At 54.3% G+C, this 16935-nt stretch overlaps 2 protein-coding genes across 3 annotated transcripts in view; one reads left to right on the plus strand and one right to left on the minus strand.

The window, feature by feature from the left end:
* LOC139373569 (AT-rich interactive domain-containing protein 1A-like) overlaps positions 1-16935 on the plus strand; it is a 125450-nt gene that overhangs the window by 56897 nt on the left and 51618 nt on the right. The window lies entirely within an intron of this gene.
* On the minus strand, positions 189-7647 carry LOC139373901 (octapeptide-repeat protein T2-like; the record flags this gene model as incomplete). The annotated part of the gene is made up of 6 exons (XM_071114994.1): positions 189-359; positions 1023-1225; positions 1727-1799; positions 2554-2622; positions 5800-5916; positions 7591-7647. Coding segments are annotated over 6 exons (690 nt in total), but the record flags the coding sequence as incomplete, so codon positions are not given.

Below are 16935 nucleotides of genomic sequence, written 5' to 3' on the forward strand. Positions count from 1 at the left end.
TCGGGGCGCTCGCTCTCTCTCTCTCTCGGGGTGCTCGCTCTCTCTCTCGGGGCGATCTCTCTCTCTTTCTCTCTCGGGGCGCTCTCGTGGCGCTCTCTCTCTCTCTCTCTCTCTCTCTCTCTCTCGGGGCTCTCGCTCTTTCTCTCTCGGGCTCTCGCTCTTTCTCTCTCGGGGCTCTCGCTCTTTCTCTCTCGGGGCTCTCGCTCTTTCTCTCTCTCTCGGGGCTCTCGCTCTTTCTCTCTCTCTCGGGGCTCTCTCTCTTTCTCTCGGGGCTCTCGCTCTTTCTCTCTCTCTCTCGCTCTCTCTCTCTCTCTCTCTCTCTCGGGGCGCTCTCTCTCTCTCTCTCTCGCTCTCTCTCTCTCTCTCTCGGGGCGCTCGCTCTCTCTCTCGGGGCGCTCGGCGCTCTCTCTCGGGGCGCTCTCGGGGCGCTCTCTCTCTCTCTCGCTCTCTCTCTCTCTCGGGGCGCTCTCTCTCGGGGCGCTCTCTCTCTCTCTCGGGGCGCTCTCTCTCTCTCTCGGGGCGCTCTCTCTCTCTCTCGGGGCGCTCTCTCTCTCGGGGCGATCTCTCTCTCGGGGCGATCTCTCTCTCTCGGGGCGCTCGCTCTCTCTCTCTCGGGGCGCTCGCTCTCTCTTTCTCGGGGCGCTCGCTCTCTCTCTCTCTCTATTGGGGCGCTCGCTCTTTCTCTCTCGGGGCGCTCGCTCTCTCTCTCTCGGGGCGCTCTCTCTCTCGGGGCGCTCGCTCTCGGGGCGCTCGCTCTCGGCTCGCTCGCTCTCTCTCGGGGCGCTCTCTCTCGGGGCGCTCGCTCTCTCTCTCTCGGGGCGCTCGCTCTCTCTTTCTCGGGGCGCTCGCTCTCTCTCTCTCTATATCGGGGCGCTCGCTCTTTCTCTCTCGGGGCTCTCGCTCTTTCTCTCTCGGGCTCTCGCTCTTTCTCTCTCGGGGCTCTCGCTCTTTCTCTCTCGGGGCTCTCGCTCTTTCTCTCTCGGGGCTCTCGCTCTTTCTCTCTCGGGGCTCTCGCTCTTTCTCTCTCGGGGCTCTCGCTCTTTCTCTCTCTCTCGGGGCTCTCGCTCTTTCTCTCTCTCTCGGGGCTCTCGCTCTTTCTCTCTCTCTCGGGGCTCTCTCTCTTTCTCTCGGGGCTCTCGCTCTTTCTCTCTCTCTCTCGCTCTCTCTCTCTCTCTCTCTCTCTCTCTCTCTCTCTCGGGGCGCTCTCTCTCTCTCTCTCGCTCTCTCTCTCTCTCTCGGGGCGCTCGCTCTCTCTTTCGGGGCGCTCGGCGCTCTCTCTCGGGGCGCTCTCGGGGCGCTCTCTCTCTCGCTCTCTCTCTCTCGGGGCGCTCTCTCTCTCTCTCGGGGCGCTCTCTCTCTCTCTCGGGGCGCTCTCTCTCTCTCGGGGCGATCTCTCTCTCTTTCTCTCTCGGGGCGCTCTCTCTCTCTCGGGGCTCTCGCTCTTTCTCTCTCGGGCTCTCGCTCTTTCTCTCTCGGGGCTCTCGCTCTTTCTCTCTCGGGGCTCTCGCTCTTTCTCTCTCTCGGGGCTCTCGCTCTTTCTCTCTCTCGGGGCTCTCTCTCTTTCTCTCGGGGCTCTCGCTCTTTCTCTCTCTCTCTCGCTCTCTCTCTCTCTCTCTCTCTCTCTCTCTCTCTCTCTCTCGGGGCGCTCTCTCTCTCGCTCTCTCTCTCTCTCTCTCGGGGCGCTCGCTCTCTCTCTCGTGGCGCTCGGCGCTCTCTCTCGGGGCACTCTCGGGGCGCTCTCTCTCTCTCTCGCTCTCTCTCTCTCTCTTGGGGCGCTCTCTCTCTCTCTCGGGGCGCTCTCTCTCGGGGCGCTCTCTCTCTCTCTCGGGGCGCTCTCTCTCGGGGCGCTCTCTCTCTCTCTCGGGGCGCTCTCTCTCTCTCTCGGGGCGCTCTCTCTCTCTCTCGGGGCGCTCTCTCTCTCTCGGGGCGATCTCTCTCTCTCTCTCTTTTGGGGCGCTCTCGGGGCGCTCTCTCTCTCTCGGGGCGCTCTCTCTCTCTCTTTCTCCCTCGGGGCTCGCTCTTTCTCTCTCGGGCTCTTGCTCTTTCTCTCTTGGGGGCTCTCGCTCTTTCTCTCTTGGGGCGCTCTCTCTCTCTCTCTCGGGCGCTCTCTCTCTCTCGGGGCGCTCGCTCTCGGTGCGCTCGCTCTCGGCTCGCTCGCTCTCTCTCGGGGCGCTCTCTCTCGGGGCGCTCGCTCTCTCTCTCTCGGGGCGCTCGCTCTCTCTTTCTCGGGGCGCTCGTTCTCTCTCTCTCTCTATCGGGGCGCTCGCTCTTTCTCTCTCGGGGCTCTCGCTCTTTCTCTCTCGGGCTCTCGCTCTTTCTCTCTCGGGGCTCTCGCTCTTTCTCTCTCGGGGCTCTCGCTCTTTCTCTCTCTCTCGGGGCTCTCGCTCTTTCTCTCTCTCTCGGGGCTCTCGCTCTTTCTCTCTCTCTCGGGGCTCTCTCTCTCTTTCTCTCGGGGCTCTCGCTCTTTCTCTCTCTCTCTCGCTCTCTCTCTCTCTCTCTCTCGGGGCGCTCTCTCTCTCTCTCTCTCTCGGGGCGCTCTCTCTCTCGCTCTCTCTCTCGCTCTCTCTCTCTCTCTCTCTCTCTCTCTCTCTCTCTCTCTCGGGGCGCTCTCTCGCTCTCTCTCTCTCGGGGCGCTCGCTCTCTCTCTCGGGGCGCTCTCTCTCTCTCGGGGCGCTCTCTCTCTCTCGGGGCGATCTCTCTCTCTCTCTCTCGGGGCGCTCTCGGGGCGCTCTCTCTCTCTCTTTCTCCCTCGGGGCTCGCTCTTTCTCTCTCGGGCTCTCGCTCTTTCTCTCTTGGGGGCTCTCGCTCTTTCTCTCTCGGGGCGCTCTCTCTCTCTCTCGGGCGCTCTCTCTCTCTCGGGGCGCTCGCTCTCGGGGCGCTCGCTCTCGGCTCGCTCGCTCTCTCTCGGGGCGCTCTCTCTCGGGGCGCTCGCTCTCTCTCTCTCGGGGCGCTCGCTCTCTCTTTCTCGGGGCTCTCTCGCTCTCGCTCTTTCTCTCTCTCGCTCGCTCTCTCTCTCTCTCTATCGGGGCGCTCGCTCTTTCTCTCTCGGGGCGCTCGCTCTTTCTCTCTCGGGGCTCTCGCTCTTTCTCTCTCGGGCTCTCGCTCTTTCTCTCTCGGGGCTCTCGCTCTCTCTCTCTCGGGGCTCTCGCTCTTTCTCTCTCTCTCGGGGCTCTCTCTCTTTCTCTCGGGGCTCTCGCTCTTTCTCTCTCTCTCTCTCTCTCTCTCTCTCTCTCGGGGCGCTCTCTCTCGCTCTCTCTCTCTCTCTCTCGGGGCGCTCTCTCTCTCTCTCGGGGCGCTCTCTCTCTCTCGGGGCGATCTCTCTCTCTTTCTCTCTCGGGGCGCTCTCGTGGCGCTCTCTCTCTCTCTCTCTCTCTCTCGGGGCTCTCGCTCTTTCTCTCTCGGGCTCTCGCTCTTTCTCTCTCGGGGCGCTCGCTCTCGGCTCGCTCGGTCGCTCTCGGCTCGGTCGCTCTCGGCTCGGTAGCTCTCGGCTCTGTCTCGCTCTCTCGGGGCGCTCTCTCTCTCTCTCGGGGCGCTCTCTCTCTCTCTCGGGGCGCTCTCTCTCTCTCTCTCGGGGTGCTCGCTCTCTCTCTCGGGGTGCTCGCTCTCTCTCTCGGGGTGCTCGCTCTCTCTCTCTCTCGGGGCGCTCGCTCTCTCTCTCTCTCTCGGGGTGCTCGCCGGGGTGCTCGCTCTCTCTCTCGGGTCGCTCTCTCTCTCTCTCTCTCTCGGGGTGCTCGCCGGGGTGCTCGCTCTCGGGGCGCGGTCGCTCTTGGCTCGGTCGCTCTCGGCTCGGTCTCTCACTTTCGGCTCTCTCGCTCGGCTCGCTCGCTCTCTCTCTCTCAGGGCGCTCGCTCTCTCTCTCTCGGGGCGCTCTCTCTCTCTCGGGGCGCTCGCTCTCTCTCTCTCGGGGCGCTCGCTCTCTCTCTCGGGGCGCTCGCTCGCTCTCGGCTCGCTGTCTCTATCTCTCTCGCTCTCGGCTCGCTGTCTCTCGCTCTCGGCTCGCTGTCTCTCTCAGCTCGCTCTCTCTCTCTCGGGGCGCTCTCTCTCTCTCTCTCTCTCTCTCTCTCGGCTCTCTCTCTCTCGGGGTGCTCGCTCTCTCTCTCTCGGGGCGCTCGCTCTCTCTCTCTCGGGGCGCTCGCCGGGGCGCTCGCTCTCGGGGTGCTCGCTCTCGGGGTGCTCGCTCTCGGCTCGGTCGCTCTCGGCTCGGTCTCTCTCTTTCGGCTCTCTCGCTCGGCTCGCTCGCTCTCTCTCTCTCAGGGCGCTCGCTCTCTCTCTCTCGGGGCGCTCGCTCTCTCTCTCTCTCGGGGCGCTCGCTCTCGGCTTGCTCGGTCGCTCTCGGCTCGGTAGCTCTCGGCTCGGTCTCGCTCTCTCGGGGCGCTCTCTCTCTCTCGGGGCGCTCTCTCTCTCTCGGGGCGCTCTCTCTCTCTCTCGGGGCGCTCGCTCTCTCTCTCGGGGCGCTTGCTCTCTCTCTCGGGGCGCTCGCTCTCTCTCTCTCGGGGTGCTCGCTCTCTCTCGGGGTGCTCGCTCTCTCTCTCTCTCTCGGGATGCTCGCCGGGGTGCTCGCTCTCTCTCTCGGGTCGCTCGCTCTCTCTCTCGGGGTGCTCGCCGGGGTGCTCGCTCTCGGGGCGCGGTCGCTCTTGGCTCGGTCGCTCTCGGCTCGGTCTCTCACTTTCGGCTCTCTCGCTCGGCTCGCTCGCTCTCTCTCTCTATGTGCTCGCCCTCTCTCTCTCTGTGCTCGCTCTCTCTCTGTGCTCGCTCTCTCTCTGTGCTCGCTCTCTCTCTGTGCTCGCTCGCTCTCTCTCTGTGCTCGCTCTCTCTGTGCTCTCTCTCTCCCAATGCTCGCTCTCTCTGTCTGTGCTCGCTCTCTCTGTCTGTGCTCGCTCTCTCTGTCTGTGCTCGCTCTCTCTGTCTGTGCTCGCTCTCTCTGTCGTTGCTCACTCGCTCTCTCTGTCTGTGCTCGCTCTCTCTGTCTGTGCTCGCTCGCTCTGTCTGTGTTCGCTCGCTCTCTCTGTCGTTGCTCGCTCGCTCTCTCTGTCTGTGCTCGCTCACTCTCTATGTCTGTGCTCGCTCGCTCTCTCTGTCTGTGCTCGCTCTCTCTGTCTGTGCTCGCTCTCTCTGTCTGTGCTCGCTCTCTCTGTCGTTGCTCGCTCGCTCTCTGTTGTTGCTCGCTCTCTCTCTCTGTCGTTGCTCGCTCTCTCTCTCTGTCGTTGCTCGCTCTCTCTGTCTGTGATCGCTCGCTCTCTCTGTCTGTGATCGCTCTCTCTGTCTGTGAATGCTCGCTCTCTCTGTCTGTGATCGCTTGATCGCTCTCTGTGTCTGTGATCGCTCTCTCTGTCTGTGCTCGCTCTCTCTGTCTGTGCTCGCTCGCTCTCTCTGTCGTTGCTCACTCGCTCTCTCTGTCGTTGCTCACTCGCTCTCTCTGTCGTTGCTCGCTCGCTCGCTCTCTCTGTCTGTGCTCGCTCACTCTCTGTCTGTGCTCGCTCGCTCTCTCTGTCTGTGCTCGCTCTCTCTGTCGTTGCTCGCTCGCTCTCTCTGTCGTTGCTCGCTCGCTCTCTCTGTCTGTGATCGCTCGCTCTCTCTGTCTGTGATCGCTCGCTCTCTCTGTCTGATCGCTCGCTCTCTCTGTCTGTGATCGCTCTCTCTGTCTGTGCTCGCTCTCTCTGTCTGTGCTCGCTCTCTCTCTCTCTCTGTGCTCGCTCTCTCTCTCTCTCTCTCTGTGCTTGCTCGCTCTCTCTCTCTGTGCTCGCTCGCTCGCTCGCTTTCTCTCTACTCGCTCTGTGCTCGCTCTCTCTCTCTGCTCGCTCTCTCTCTCTGCTTCGTCTCTCTCTCTGCTCGCTCTCTCTGTGCTCGCTCTCTCTCTCTCTGTGCTCGCTCTCTCTCTCTCTCTCTGTGCTCGCTCTCTATCTGCTCGCTCTCTGTCGTTGCTCGCTCGCTCTCTCTGCCTGTGCTCGCTCGCTCTCTCTGTCTGTGCTCGCTCGCTCTCTCTGTCTGTGCTCGCTCGCTCTGTCTGTGCTCGCTCGCTCTCTCTGTCTGTGCTCGCTCGCTCTCTCTGTCTGTGCTCGCTCGCTTTCTCTGTCTGTGCTCGCTCGCTTTCTCTGTCTGTGCTCGCTCGCTCTCTCTGTCTGTGCTCGCTCGCTCTCTCTGTCTGTGCTCGCTCGCTCGCTCTCTCTGTCTATGATCGCTCGCTCTCTCTGTCTATGATTGCTCGCTCTCTCTGTCTGTGATCGCTCGCTCGTTCTCTCTGTCTGTGATCGCTCGCTCGCTCTCTCTGTCTATGATCGCTCGCTCTCTTTGTCTGTGCTCGCTCTCTCTCTCTGTCTGTGATCGCTTGCTCTCTCTGTCTGTGATCGCTTGCTCTCTCTGTCCTGTGATCGCTCGCTCTCTGTCTGTGCTCGCTCTCTCTTTCTGTGATCGCTCGCTCTCTCTCTCTGTCTGTGCTCGCTCGCTCTCTCTCTCTCTGTCTGTGCTCTCTCTCTCTGTCTATGATCGCTCGCTCGCTCTCTCTGTCGTTGCTCGCTCTCTCTGTCTGTGATCGCTCGCTCTCTCTCTCTCTGCTCGCTCTCTCTCTGCTCGCTCTCTCTGTGCTCGCTCTCTCTGTGCTCGCTCTCTCTGTGCTCGCTCTCTCTGTGCTCGCTCTCTGTCGTTGCTCGCTCTCTCTGTCTGTGCTCGCTCGCTCTCTCTGTGCTCGCTCGCTCTCTCTGTGCTCGCTCGCTCTCTCTGTGCTCGCTCGCTCTCTCTGTGCTCGCTCGCTCTCTCTGTGCTCGCTCGCTCTCTCTGTGCTCGCTCGCTCTCTCTGTGCTCGCTCGCTCTCTCTGTCTGTGCTCGCTCGCTCTCTCTGTCTGTGCTCGCTCGCTCTCTCTGTCTGTGCTCGCTCGCTCTCTCTGTCTGTGCTCGCTCGCTCTCTTTGTCTGTGCTCGCTCGCTCTCTCTGTCTGTGCTCGCTCTCTCTGTCTATGATCGCTCGCTCGCTCTCTCTGTCGTTGCTCGCTCTCTCTGTCTGTGCTCGCTCGCTCTCTCTGTCTGTGATCGCTCTCTCTGTCTGTGATCGCTCGCTCTCTCTGTCTGTGATCGCTCGCTCTCTCTGTCTGTGATCGCTCGCTCTCTCTGTCTGTGCTCGCTCGCTCTCTCTGTCTGTGCTCGCTCTCTCTGTCTGTGCTCGCTCGCTCTGTCTGTGCTCGCTCGCTCTCTCTGTCTGTGCTCGCTCTCTCTCTCTCTCTCTGTGCTCTCTCTCTCGCTCTCTCTCTGTGCTCGCTCGCTCTCTCTCTCTCTGTGCTCGCTCTCTCTCTCTGTGCTCGCTCGCTCGCTCTCTCTCTGCTCGTTCTCTCTCTGCTCGCTCTCTCTCTCTCTGCTCGCTCGCTTTCTCTCTACTCGCTCTGTGCTCGCTCTCTCTCTGCTCGCTCTCTCTCTCTGCTCGCTCTCTCTGTGCTCGCTCTCTCTCTCTCTCTCTCTCTATGTGCTCGCTCTCTCTCTCTCTCTCTCTCTGTGCTCGCTCTCTCTCTCTCTCTCTCTGTGCTCGCTCTCTCTCTCTCTCTCTCTGCTCGTTCTCTCTCTCTCTCTCTGCTCGTTCTCTCTCTCTCTCTCTGCTCGTTCTCTCTCTCTCTCTCTGCTCGCTCTCTCTCTCTCTCTCTGTGCTTGCTCTCTCTCTCTCTCTCTCTGCTTGCTCTCTCTCTCTCTCTCTCTGTGCTCGCTCTCTCTCTCTCTCTGTGCTCGCTCTCTCTCTACTCGCTCTGTGCTCGCTCGCTCTCTCTGTGCTCGCTCGCTTGCTCTCCCTCTGTGCTTGCTTGCTCTCTCTCTGTGCTCGCTCGCTCTCTCTCTGTGCTCTTTGTCTCTCTCTCGCAAGGCGCTCTTTCTCTCTCGCAAGGCGCTCTCTCTCTCTCGCATGGCGCTCTCTCTCTCTCGCATGGCGCTCTCTCTCTCTCGCATGGCGCTCTCTCTCTCTCGCATGGCACTCTCTCTCTCGCAAGGCCCCCTCTCTCTCTCGCAAGGCCCTCTCTCTCGCAAGGCCCTCTCTCTCGCAAGGCCCTCTCTCTCGCAAGGCCCTCTCTCTCGCAAGGCCCTCTCTCTCGCAAGGCCCTCTCTCTCGCAAGGCCCTCTCTCTCTCTCTCGCAAGGCCCTCTCTCTCTCTCTCGCAAGGCCCTCTCTGTCTCTCGCAAGGCCCTCTCTGTCTCTCGCAAGGCCCTCTCTCTCTCTCGCAAGGCCCTCTCTCTCTCTCGCAAGGCCCTCTCTCTCGCAAGGCCCTCTCTCTCGCAAGGCCCTCTCTCTCGCAAGGCCCTCTCTCTCGCAAGGCCCTCTCTCTCTCGGGGAGCTCGCTCTCTCTCGTGGCTCTCTCTCTCTGTGCTCTCTATGTGCTCGCCCACTCTCTCTCTCTGTGCTCGCTCGCTCTCTCTCTCTCTGTGCTCGCTCGCTCTCTCTCTCTGTGCTCGCTCTCTCTGTGCTCTCTCTCTCCCAATGCTCGCTCGCTCTCTCTGTCTGTGCTCGCTCTCTCTGTCTGTGCTCGCTCTCTCTGTCTGCTCGCTCGCTCGCTCTCTCTGTCTGCTCGCTCGCTCGCTCTCTCTGTCGTTGCTCGCTCGCTCTCTCTGTCGTTGCTCGCTCACTCTCTCTGTCGTTGCTCGCTCGCTCTCTCTGTCGTTGCTCGCTCGCTCTCTCTGTCGTTGCTCGCTTGCTCTCTCTGTCTGTGCTCGCTCGCTCTCTCTGTCTGTGCTCGCTCTCTGTCTGTGCTCGCTCGCTCTCTCTGTCTCTGCTCGCTCTCTCTGTCGTTGCTCGCTCGCTCTCTCTGTCGTTGCTCGCTCGCTCTCTCTGTCGTTGCTCGCTCGCTCTCTCTGTCTGTGCTCGCTCACTCTCTCTGTCTGTGCTCGCTCGCTCTGTCTGTGTTCGCTCGCTCTCTCTGTCTGTGCTCGCTCTCTCTGTCGTTGCTCGCTCGCTCTCTCTGTCGTTGCTCGCTGGCTCTCTCTGTCGTTGCTCGCTCTCTCTGTCTGTGATCGCTCGCTCTCTCTGTCTGTGATCGCTCGCTCTCTCTGTCTGTGATCGCTCGCTCTCTCTGTCTGTGCTCGCTCGCTCTCTCTGTCTGTGCTCGCTCTCTCTCTCTCTGTGCTCGCTCTCTCTCTCTCTCTCTCTCTCTCTCTCTCTCTCTGTGCTCGCTCTCTCTGTGCTCGCTCTCTCTCTCTCTGTGCTCGCTCTCTCTCTCTCTGTGCTCGCTCGCTCTCTCTCTGCTCGCTCGCTTTCTCTCTACTCGCTATGTGCTCTCTCTCTCTCTCTCTCAATTCAATTCAATTCAATTCAAGGGCTTTATTGGCATGGGAAACATGTGTTAAAATTGCCAAAGCAAGTGAGGTAGACAACATACAAAGTGAATATATAAAGTGAAAAACAACAAAAATTAACAGTAAACATTACACATACAGAGGTTTCAAAACAGTAAAGACATTACAAATGTCATATTATATATATATACAGTGTTTTAACAATGTACAAATGGTTAAAGGACACAAGATAAAATAAATAAGCATAAATATGGGTTGTATTTACAATGGTGTGTGTTCTTCACTGGTTGCCCTTTTCTCGTGGCAACAGGTCACAAATCTTGCTGCTGTGATGGCACACTGTGGAATTTCACCCAGTAGATATGGGAGTTTTTCAAATGTGGATTTGTTTTCGAATTCTTTGTGGATCTGTGTAATCTGAGGGAAATATGTCTCTCTAATATGGTCATACATTGGGCAGGAGGTTAGGAAGTGCAGCTCAGTTTCCACCTCATTTTGTGGGCAGTGAGCACATAGCCTGTCTTCTCTTGAGAGCCATGTCTGCCTACGGCGGCCTTTCTCAATAGCAAGGCTATGCTCACTGAGTCTGTACATAGTCAAAGCTTTCCTTAATTTTGGGTCAGTCACAGTGGTCAGGTATTCTGCCGCTGTGTACTCTCTGTGTAGGGCCAAATAGCATTCTAGTTTGCTCTGTTTTTTGTTAATTCTTTCCAATGTGTCAAGTAATTATCTTTTTGTTTTCTCATGATTTGGTTGGGTCTAATTGTGCTGTTGTCCTGGGGCTCTGTAGGGTGTGTTTGTGTTTGTGAACAGAGCCCCAGGACCAGCTTGCTTAGGGGACTCTTCTCCAGGTTCATCTCTCTGTAGGTGATGGCTTTGTTATGGAAAGTTTGTGAATCACTTCCTTTTAGGTGGTTGTAGAATTTAACGGCTCTTTTCTGGATTTTGATAATTAGTGGGTATCGGCCTAATTCTGCTCTGCATGCATTATTTGGTGTGTTACGTTGTACACGGAGGATATTTTTGCAGAATTCTGCGTGCAGAGTCTCAATTTGGTGTTTGTCCCATTTTGTGAAGTCTTGGTTGGTGAGCGGACCCCAGACCTCACAACCATAAAGGGCAATGTGCTCTATGACTGATTCAAGTATTTTTAGCCAAATCCTAATTGGTATGTTGAAATTTATGTTTCTTTTGATGGCAGAGAATGCCCTTCTTGCCTTGTCTCTCAGATCGTTCACAGCTTTGTGGAAGTTACCTGTGGCGCTGATGTTTAGGCCAAGGTATGTATAGTTTTTTGTGTGCTCTAGGGCAACAGTGTCTAGATTGAATTTGTATTTGTGGTCCTGGTGACTGGACCTTTTTTGGAACACCATTATTTTGGTCTTACTGAGATTTACTGTCAGGGCCCAGGTCTGACAGAATCTGTGCATAAGATCTAGGTGCTGCTGTAGGCCCTCCTTGGTTGGTGACAGAAGCACCAGATCATCGGCAAACAGCAGACATTTGACTTCGGATTCTAGCAGGGGGAGGCCGGGTGCTGCAGACTTTTCTAGTGCCTCTCTGTACTCGCTTGCTCTCTCTGTCTGTGCTCGCTCACTCTCTCTCTCTCTCTCTCTCGCTGTGCTCGCTCTCTCTCTCCCAGTGCTCGCTCTCTCTCTCCCAGTGCTCGCTCTCTCTCTCCCAGTGCTCGCTCTCTCTCTCTGTGCTTGCTCTCTTTGTGCTCGCTCTCTCTGTGTTCGCTCTCTCTCTGTACTCGCTTGCTCTCTCTGTCTGTGCTCGCTCGCTCGCTCTCTCTCTCTCTCTCTCTCTCTCTCTCTCTCTCTCTCGCTGTGCTCGCTCTCTCTCTCCCAGTACTCGCTCTCTCTCTCTCTCGCTCTGTGTTCGCTCTCTCTCTCTGTGTTCGCTCTCTCTCGCTCTCTGTGTTCACTCTCTCTCTGTACTCGCTTGCTCGCTCTGTCTGTGCTCGCTCGCTCTCTCTCTCTCTCTCTCTCTCTCTCTCTCTCTCTGTGCTCGCTCTCTCTCTCTCTCTGTGCTCGCTCTCTCTCTGTGCTCGCTCTCTCTCTCCCAGTGCTCGCTCTCTCTCTCATGTGTTAACATTGCCAAAGCAAGTGAGGTAGACAACATACAAAGTGAATATATAAAGTGAAAAACAACAAAAATTAACAGTAAGCTCGCTCTGTGCTCGCTCGCTCTCTCTGTGCTCGCTCGCTTGCTCTCCCTCTGTGCTCGCTTGCTCTCTCTCTGTGCTCGCTCTCTCTCTCTCGCAAGGCTCTCTCTCTCTCTCGCAAGGTTCTCTGTCTCTCTCTCTCTCTCGCAATGCCCTCTCTCTCTCTCTCTCTCTTTCAGGGCTCACTGTCTCTTGCAAGGCTCTCTCTCTCTCTTTCAGGGCTCGCTCTCTATCAGGGCTCGCTCTCTTTCAGGGCTCGCTCTCTCTGTGCTCTCTCTCTCCCAGTACTCGCTCTCTCTCTCTCTCTCGCTCTGTGTTCGCTCTCTCTCTCTCTCTGTGCTCGCTCTCTCTCTCTACTCGCTCTTTGCTCGCTCTGTGCTCGCTTGCTCTCTCTGTGCTCGCTCGCTTGCTCTCCCTCTGTGCTCGCTTTCTCTCTCTCTGTGCTCATTCTCTCTCTCGCAAGGCTCTCTCTCTCTCTCGCAAGGTTCTCTCTCTCTCTCGCAAGGTTCTCTGTCTCTCTCTCTGTGCTCGCTCTCTCTCTCTCTGTGCTCGCTCGCTCTCTCTCTCTCTCTCTGTGCTCGCTCGCTCTCTCTCTCTCTCTGTGCTTGCTCGCTCTCTCTCTCTCTCTGTGCTTGCTCGCTCTCTCTCTCTCTCTCTACTCGCTCTGTGCTCGCTCTCTCTCTCTCTCTGTGCTCGCTCACTCTGTGCTCGCTCTCTCTCTCTCTCTCTCTCTCTCTCTCTCTCTCTCTCTCTCTCTCTCTGTGCTCGCTCTCTCTCTGTGCTCGCTCTCTGTCTCTCTCTCTGTGCTCGCTCTCTCTCGCTCTCTCTCTGTGCTCGCTCTCTCTCTCTCTCTCTCTCTCTGTGCTCTCTCTCTCTCTCTCTCTCTGTGCTCGCTCTCTCTCTCCCAGTGCTCGCTCTCTCTCTCTCTGTGCTCGCTCTCTCTCTCTCTGTGCTCGCTCTCTCTCTCTCTGTGCTCGCTCGCTCTCTCGCTCTGTGCTCGCTCTCTCTCTCTCGCTCTGTGCTCTCTCTCTCTCTGTGTTCGCTCTCTCTCTCTGTGTTCGCTCTCTCTCTGTCTGTGCTCGCTCTCTCTGTCTGTGCTCGCTCTCTCAATTAAATTCAATGGCTTTATTGGCATGGGAAACGTGTTAACATTGCCAAAGCAAGTGAGGTAGATAATATATAAAGTGCATATATAAAGTGAAATAAACAATAAAAATTAACAGTAAACATTACACATACAGAAGTTTCAAAACAAAGACATTACAAATGTCATATTATATATATATATATATATACAGTGTTTTAACAATGTACAAATGGTTAAACGACACAAGATAAAATAAATAAGCATAAATATGGGTTGTATTTACAATGGTGTGTGTTCTTCACTGGTCACCCTTTTCTCGTGGCAACAGGTCACAAATCTTGCTGCTGTGATGGCACACTGTGGAATTTCACCCAGTAGATATGGGAGTTTTTCAAAATTGGATTTGTTTTCGAATTCTTTGTGGATCTGTGTAATCTGAGGGAAATATGTCTCTCTAATATGGTCATACATTGGGCAGGAGGTTAGGAAGTGCAGCTCAGTTTCCACCTCATTTTGTGGGCAGTGAGCACATAGCCTGTCTTCTCTTGAGAGCCATGTCTGCCTACGGCGGCCTTTCTCAATAGCAAGGCTATGCTCACTGAGTCTGTACATAGTCAAAGCTTTCCTTAATTTTGGGTCAGTCACAGTGGTCAGGTATTCTGCCGCTGTGTACTCTCTGTGTAGGGCCAAATAGCATTCTAGTTTGCTCTGTTTTTTTGTTAATTCTTTCCAATTGTGTCAAGTAATTATCTTTTTGTTTTCTCATGATTTGGTTGGGTCTAATTGTGCTGCTGTCCTGGGGCTCTGTAGGGTGTGTTTGTGTTTGTGAACAGAGCCCCAGGACCAGCTTGCTTAGGGGACTCTTCTCCAGGTTCATCTCTCTGTAGGTGATGGCTTTGTTATGGAAGGTTTGGGAATCGCTTCCTTTTAGGTGGTTGTAGAATTTAACGGCTCTTTTCTGGATTTTGATAATTAGTGGGTATCGGCCTAATTCTGCTCTGCATGCATTATTTGGTGTTCTACGTTGTACACAGAGGATATTTTTGCAGGATTCTGCGTGCAGTCTCAATTTGGTGTTTGTCCCATTTTGTGAAGTCTTGGTTGGTGAGCGGACCCCAGACCTCACAACCATAAAGGGCAATGTGCTCTATGACTGATTCAAGTATTTTTAGCCAAATCCTAATTGGTATGTTGAAATTTATGTTCCTTTTGATGGCATAGAATGCCCTTCTTGCCTTGTCTCTCAGATCGTTCACAGCTTTGTGGAAGTTACCTGTGGCGCTGATGTTTAGGCCAAGGTATGTATAGTTTTTTGTGTGCTCTAGGGCAACAGTGTCTAGATGAAATTTGTATTTGTGGTCCTGGTGACTGGACCTTTTTTGGAACACCATTATTTTGGTCTTACTGAGATTTACTGTCAGGGCCCAGGTCTGACAGAATCTGTGCATAAGATCTAGGTGCTGCTGTAGGCCCTCCTTGGTTGGTGACAGAAGCACCAGATCATCAGCAAACAGCAGGCATTTGACTTCAGATTCTAGTAGGGTGAGGCCGGGTGCTGCAGACTTTTCTAGTGCCCGCGCCAATTCGTTGATATATATGTTGAAGAGAGTGGGGCTTAAGCTGCATCCCTGTCTAACCCCACGACCCTGTGTGAAGAAATTTGTGTGTTTTTTGCCAATTTTAACCGCACACTTGTTGTTTGTGTACATGGATTTTATAATGTCGTATGTTTACCCCCAACACCACTTTCCATCAGTTTGTATAGCAGACCCTCATGCCAAATTGAGTCGAAGGCTTTTTTGAAATCAACAAAGCATGAGAAGACTTTGCCTTTGTTTTGGTTTGTTTGGTGGTCAATTAGGGTGTGCAGGGTGAATACATGGTCTGTTGTACGGTAATTTGGTAAAAAGCCAATTTGACATTTGCTCAGTACATTGTTTTCATTGAGGAAATGTAAGAGTCTGCTGTTAATGATAATGCAGAGGATTTTCCCAAGGTTACTGTTGACGCATATTCCACGGTAGTTATTGGGGTCAAATTTGTCTCCACTTTTGTGGATTAGGGTGATCAGTCCTTGGTTCCAAATATTGGGGAAGATGCCAGAGCTAAGTATGATGTTAAAGAGTTTTAGTATAGCTAATTGGAATTTGTTGTCTGTATATTTGATCATTTCATTAAGGATACCATCAACACCACAGGCCTTTTTGGGTTGGAGGGTTTTTATTTTGTCCTGTAACTCATTCAATGTAATTGGAGAATCCAGTGGGTTCTGGCAGTCTTTAATAGTTGATTCTAAGATCTGTATTTGATCATGTATATGTTTTTGCTCTTTATTCTTTGCTATAGAGCCAAAAAGATTGGAGAAGTGGTTTACCCATACATCTCCATTTTGGATAGATAATTCTTCGTGTGGTTGTTTGTTTAGTGTTTTCCAATTTTCCCAGAAGTGGATAGTCTATGGATTCTTCAATTGCATTGAGCTGATTTCTGACATGCTGTTCCTTCTTTTTCCGTAGTGTATTTCTGTATTGTTTTAGTGATTCACCATAGTGAAGGCGTAGACTCAGGTTTTCCGGGTCTCTATGTTTTTGGTTGGACAGGTTTCTCAATTTCTTTCTTAGATTTTTGCATTCTTCATCAAACCATTTGTCATTGTTGTTAATTTTCTTCGGTTTTCTATTTGAGATTTTTAGGTTTGATAGGGAAGCTGAGAGGTCAAATATACTGTTAAGATTTTCAACTGCCAAGTTTACACCTTCACTATTACAGTGGAACGTTTTACCCAGGAAATTGTCTAAAAGGGATTGATTTTGTTGTTGCCTAATTGTTTTTTGGTAGGTTTCCAAACTGCATTCCTTCCATCTATAGCATTTCTTAATGTTACTCAGTTCCTTTGGCTTTGATGCCTCATGATTGAGCATTGCTCTGTTTAAGTAGACTGTGATTTTGCTGTGGTCTGATAGGGGTGTCAGTGGGCTGACTGTGAACGCTCCGAGAGACTCTGGGTTAAGGTCAGTGATAAAGTAGTCTACAGTACTACTGCCAAGAGATGAGCTATATGTGTACCTACTACCACAGGAGTCCCCTCGAAGCCTACCATTGACTATGTACATACCCAGCGTGCGACAGAGCTGCAGGAGTTGTGACCCGTTTTTGTTGGTTATGTTGTCATAGTTGTGCCTAGGGGGGCATATGTGGGAGGGAATGCTGTCACCTCCAGGTAGGTGTTTGTCCCCGTGTGCTGAGGGTGTCAGGTTCTTGTCCGGTTCTGGCATTTAGGTCGCCACAGACTAGTACATGTCCCTGGGCCTGGAAATGATTGATTTCCCCCTCCAAGATGGAGAAGCTGTCTTCATTAAAGTATGGGGATTCTAGTGGGGGGATATAGGTAGCACACAGGAGGACATTTTTCTCTGTTAAGATAATTTCCTTTTGAATTTCTAGCCAAATGTAAAATGTTCCTGTTTTGATTCATTTAATGGAGTAAGTTAGGTCTGCTCTATACCAAATTGAGTCCCTTCCCTGTTTCACACCTGGTAGTTTGGTGGATGGGACTACCAGCTCTCTGTAACCTAGAGGGCAACCATTGGGTCGGTCTCCTCTATACCAGGTTTCTTGCAGGATGACAATGTCTGTATTACCGATTTCTTTGGTGAAGTCCGGGTTCCTGCTCTTTAGGCCAAAGGCAGAGGACCTCAGGCCTTGGATATTCCAGGATGAGATAGTGAAGGCTTTTTGTTCCATAAAGTGTCCAATGGTGTTGGTCGTGGTTTGGCCTCAGGCCAGTAAGTTTGAGCAGAGCCTGCTGAGCATCTGGTACATGCCATTGGCTTGGGCTAGTGTAAGAGTGGGGGTTGGGCCTGTTTGCCCGCTCATTACCTGGGCGTACTCTCTCCCCCAGGGCTTTCTCTCTTTCTCTCTCGGGCTTTCTCTCTCTCTCAGGGCTTTCTCTCTCTCAGGGCTTTCTCTCTCTCTCAGGTCCCTCTCTCTCTCTCAGGTCTCTCTCTCTCTCTCTCTCCCAGGCCTCTCTTTATCTCTCCCAGGCCTCTCTTTATCTCTCCCAGGGCTCTCTTTATCTCTCCCAGCGCTCTCTCAGGGCTCTCTCTCTTTCTCTCCTCTTTCTCTCTCTCTCTCAGGGCTCTCTCTTTCTCAGGGCTCGCTCTCTCTCAGGGCTCGCTCTCTCTCAGGGCTCGCTCTCTCTCAGGGCTCGCTCTCTCTCAGGGCTCTCTCTCAGGGCTCGCTCTCTCTCAGGTCTCTCTCTCTCTCTTAGGGCTCTCTCTCTCTCAGGGCTTTCTCTCTCTCTCTCTGGGCTCTCTCTCTCAGGGCTCTCAGAGGTATCTCTCTCAGGGCTCTCTCTCTCTCAGGGCTCTCTCTCTCTCTCAGGGCTCTCTCTCTCTCTCAGGGCTCTCTCTCTCAGGGCTCTCT

This window comes from Oncorhynchus clarkii, chromosome 18 (assembly GCF_045791955.1).
Source record: "Oncorhynchus clarkii lewisi isolate Uvic-CL-2024 chromosome 18, UVic_Ocla_1.0, whole genome shotgun sequence".
Lineage (NCBI taxonomy): Eukaryota > Metazoa > Chordata > Actinopteri > Salmoniformes > Salmonidae > Oncorhynchus > Oncorhynchus clarkii.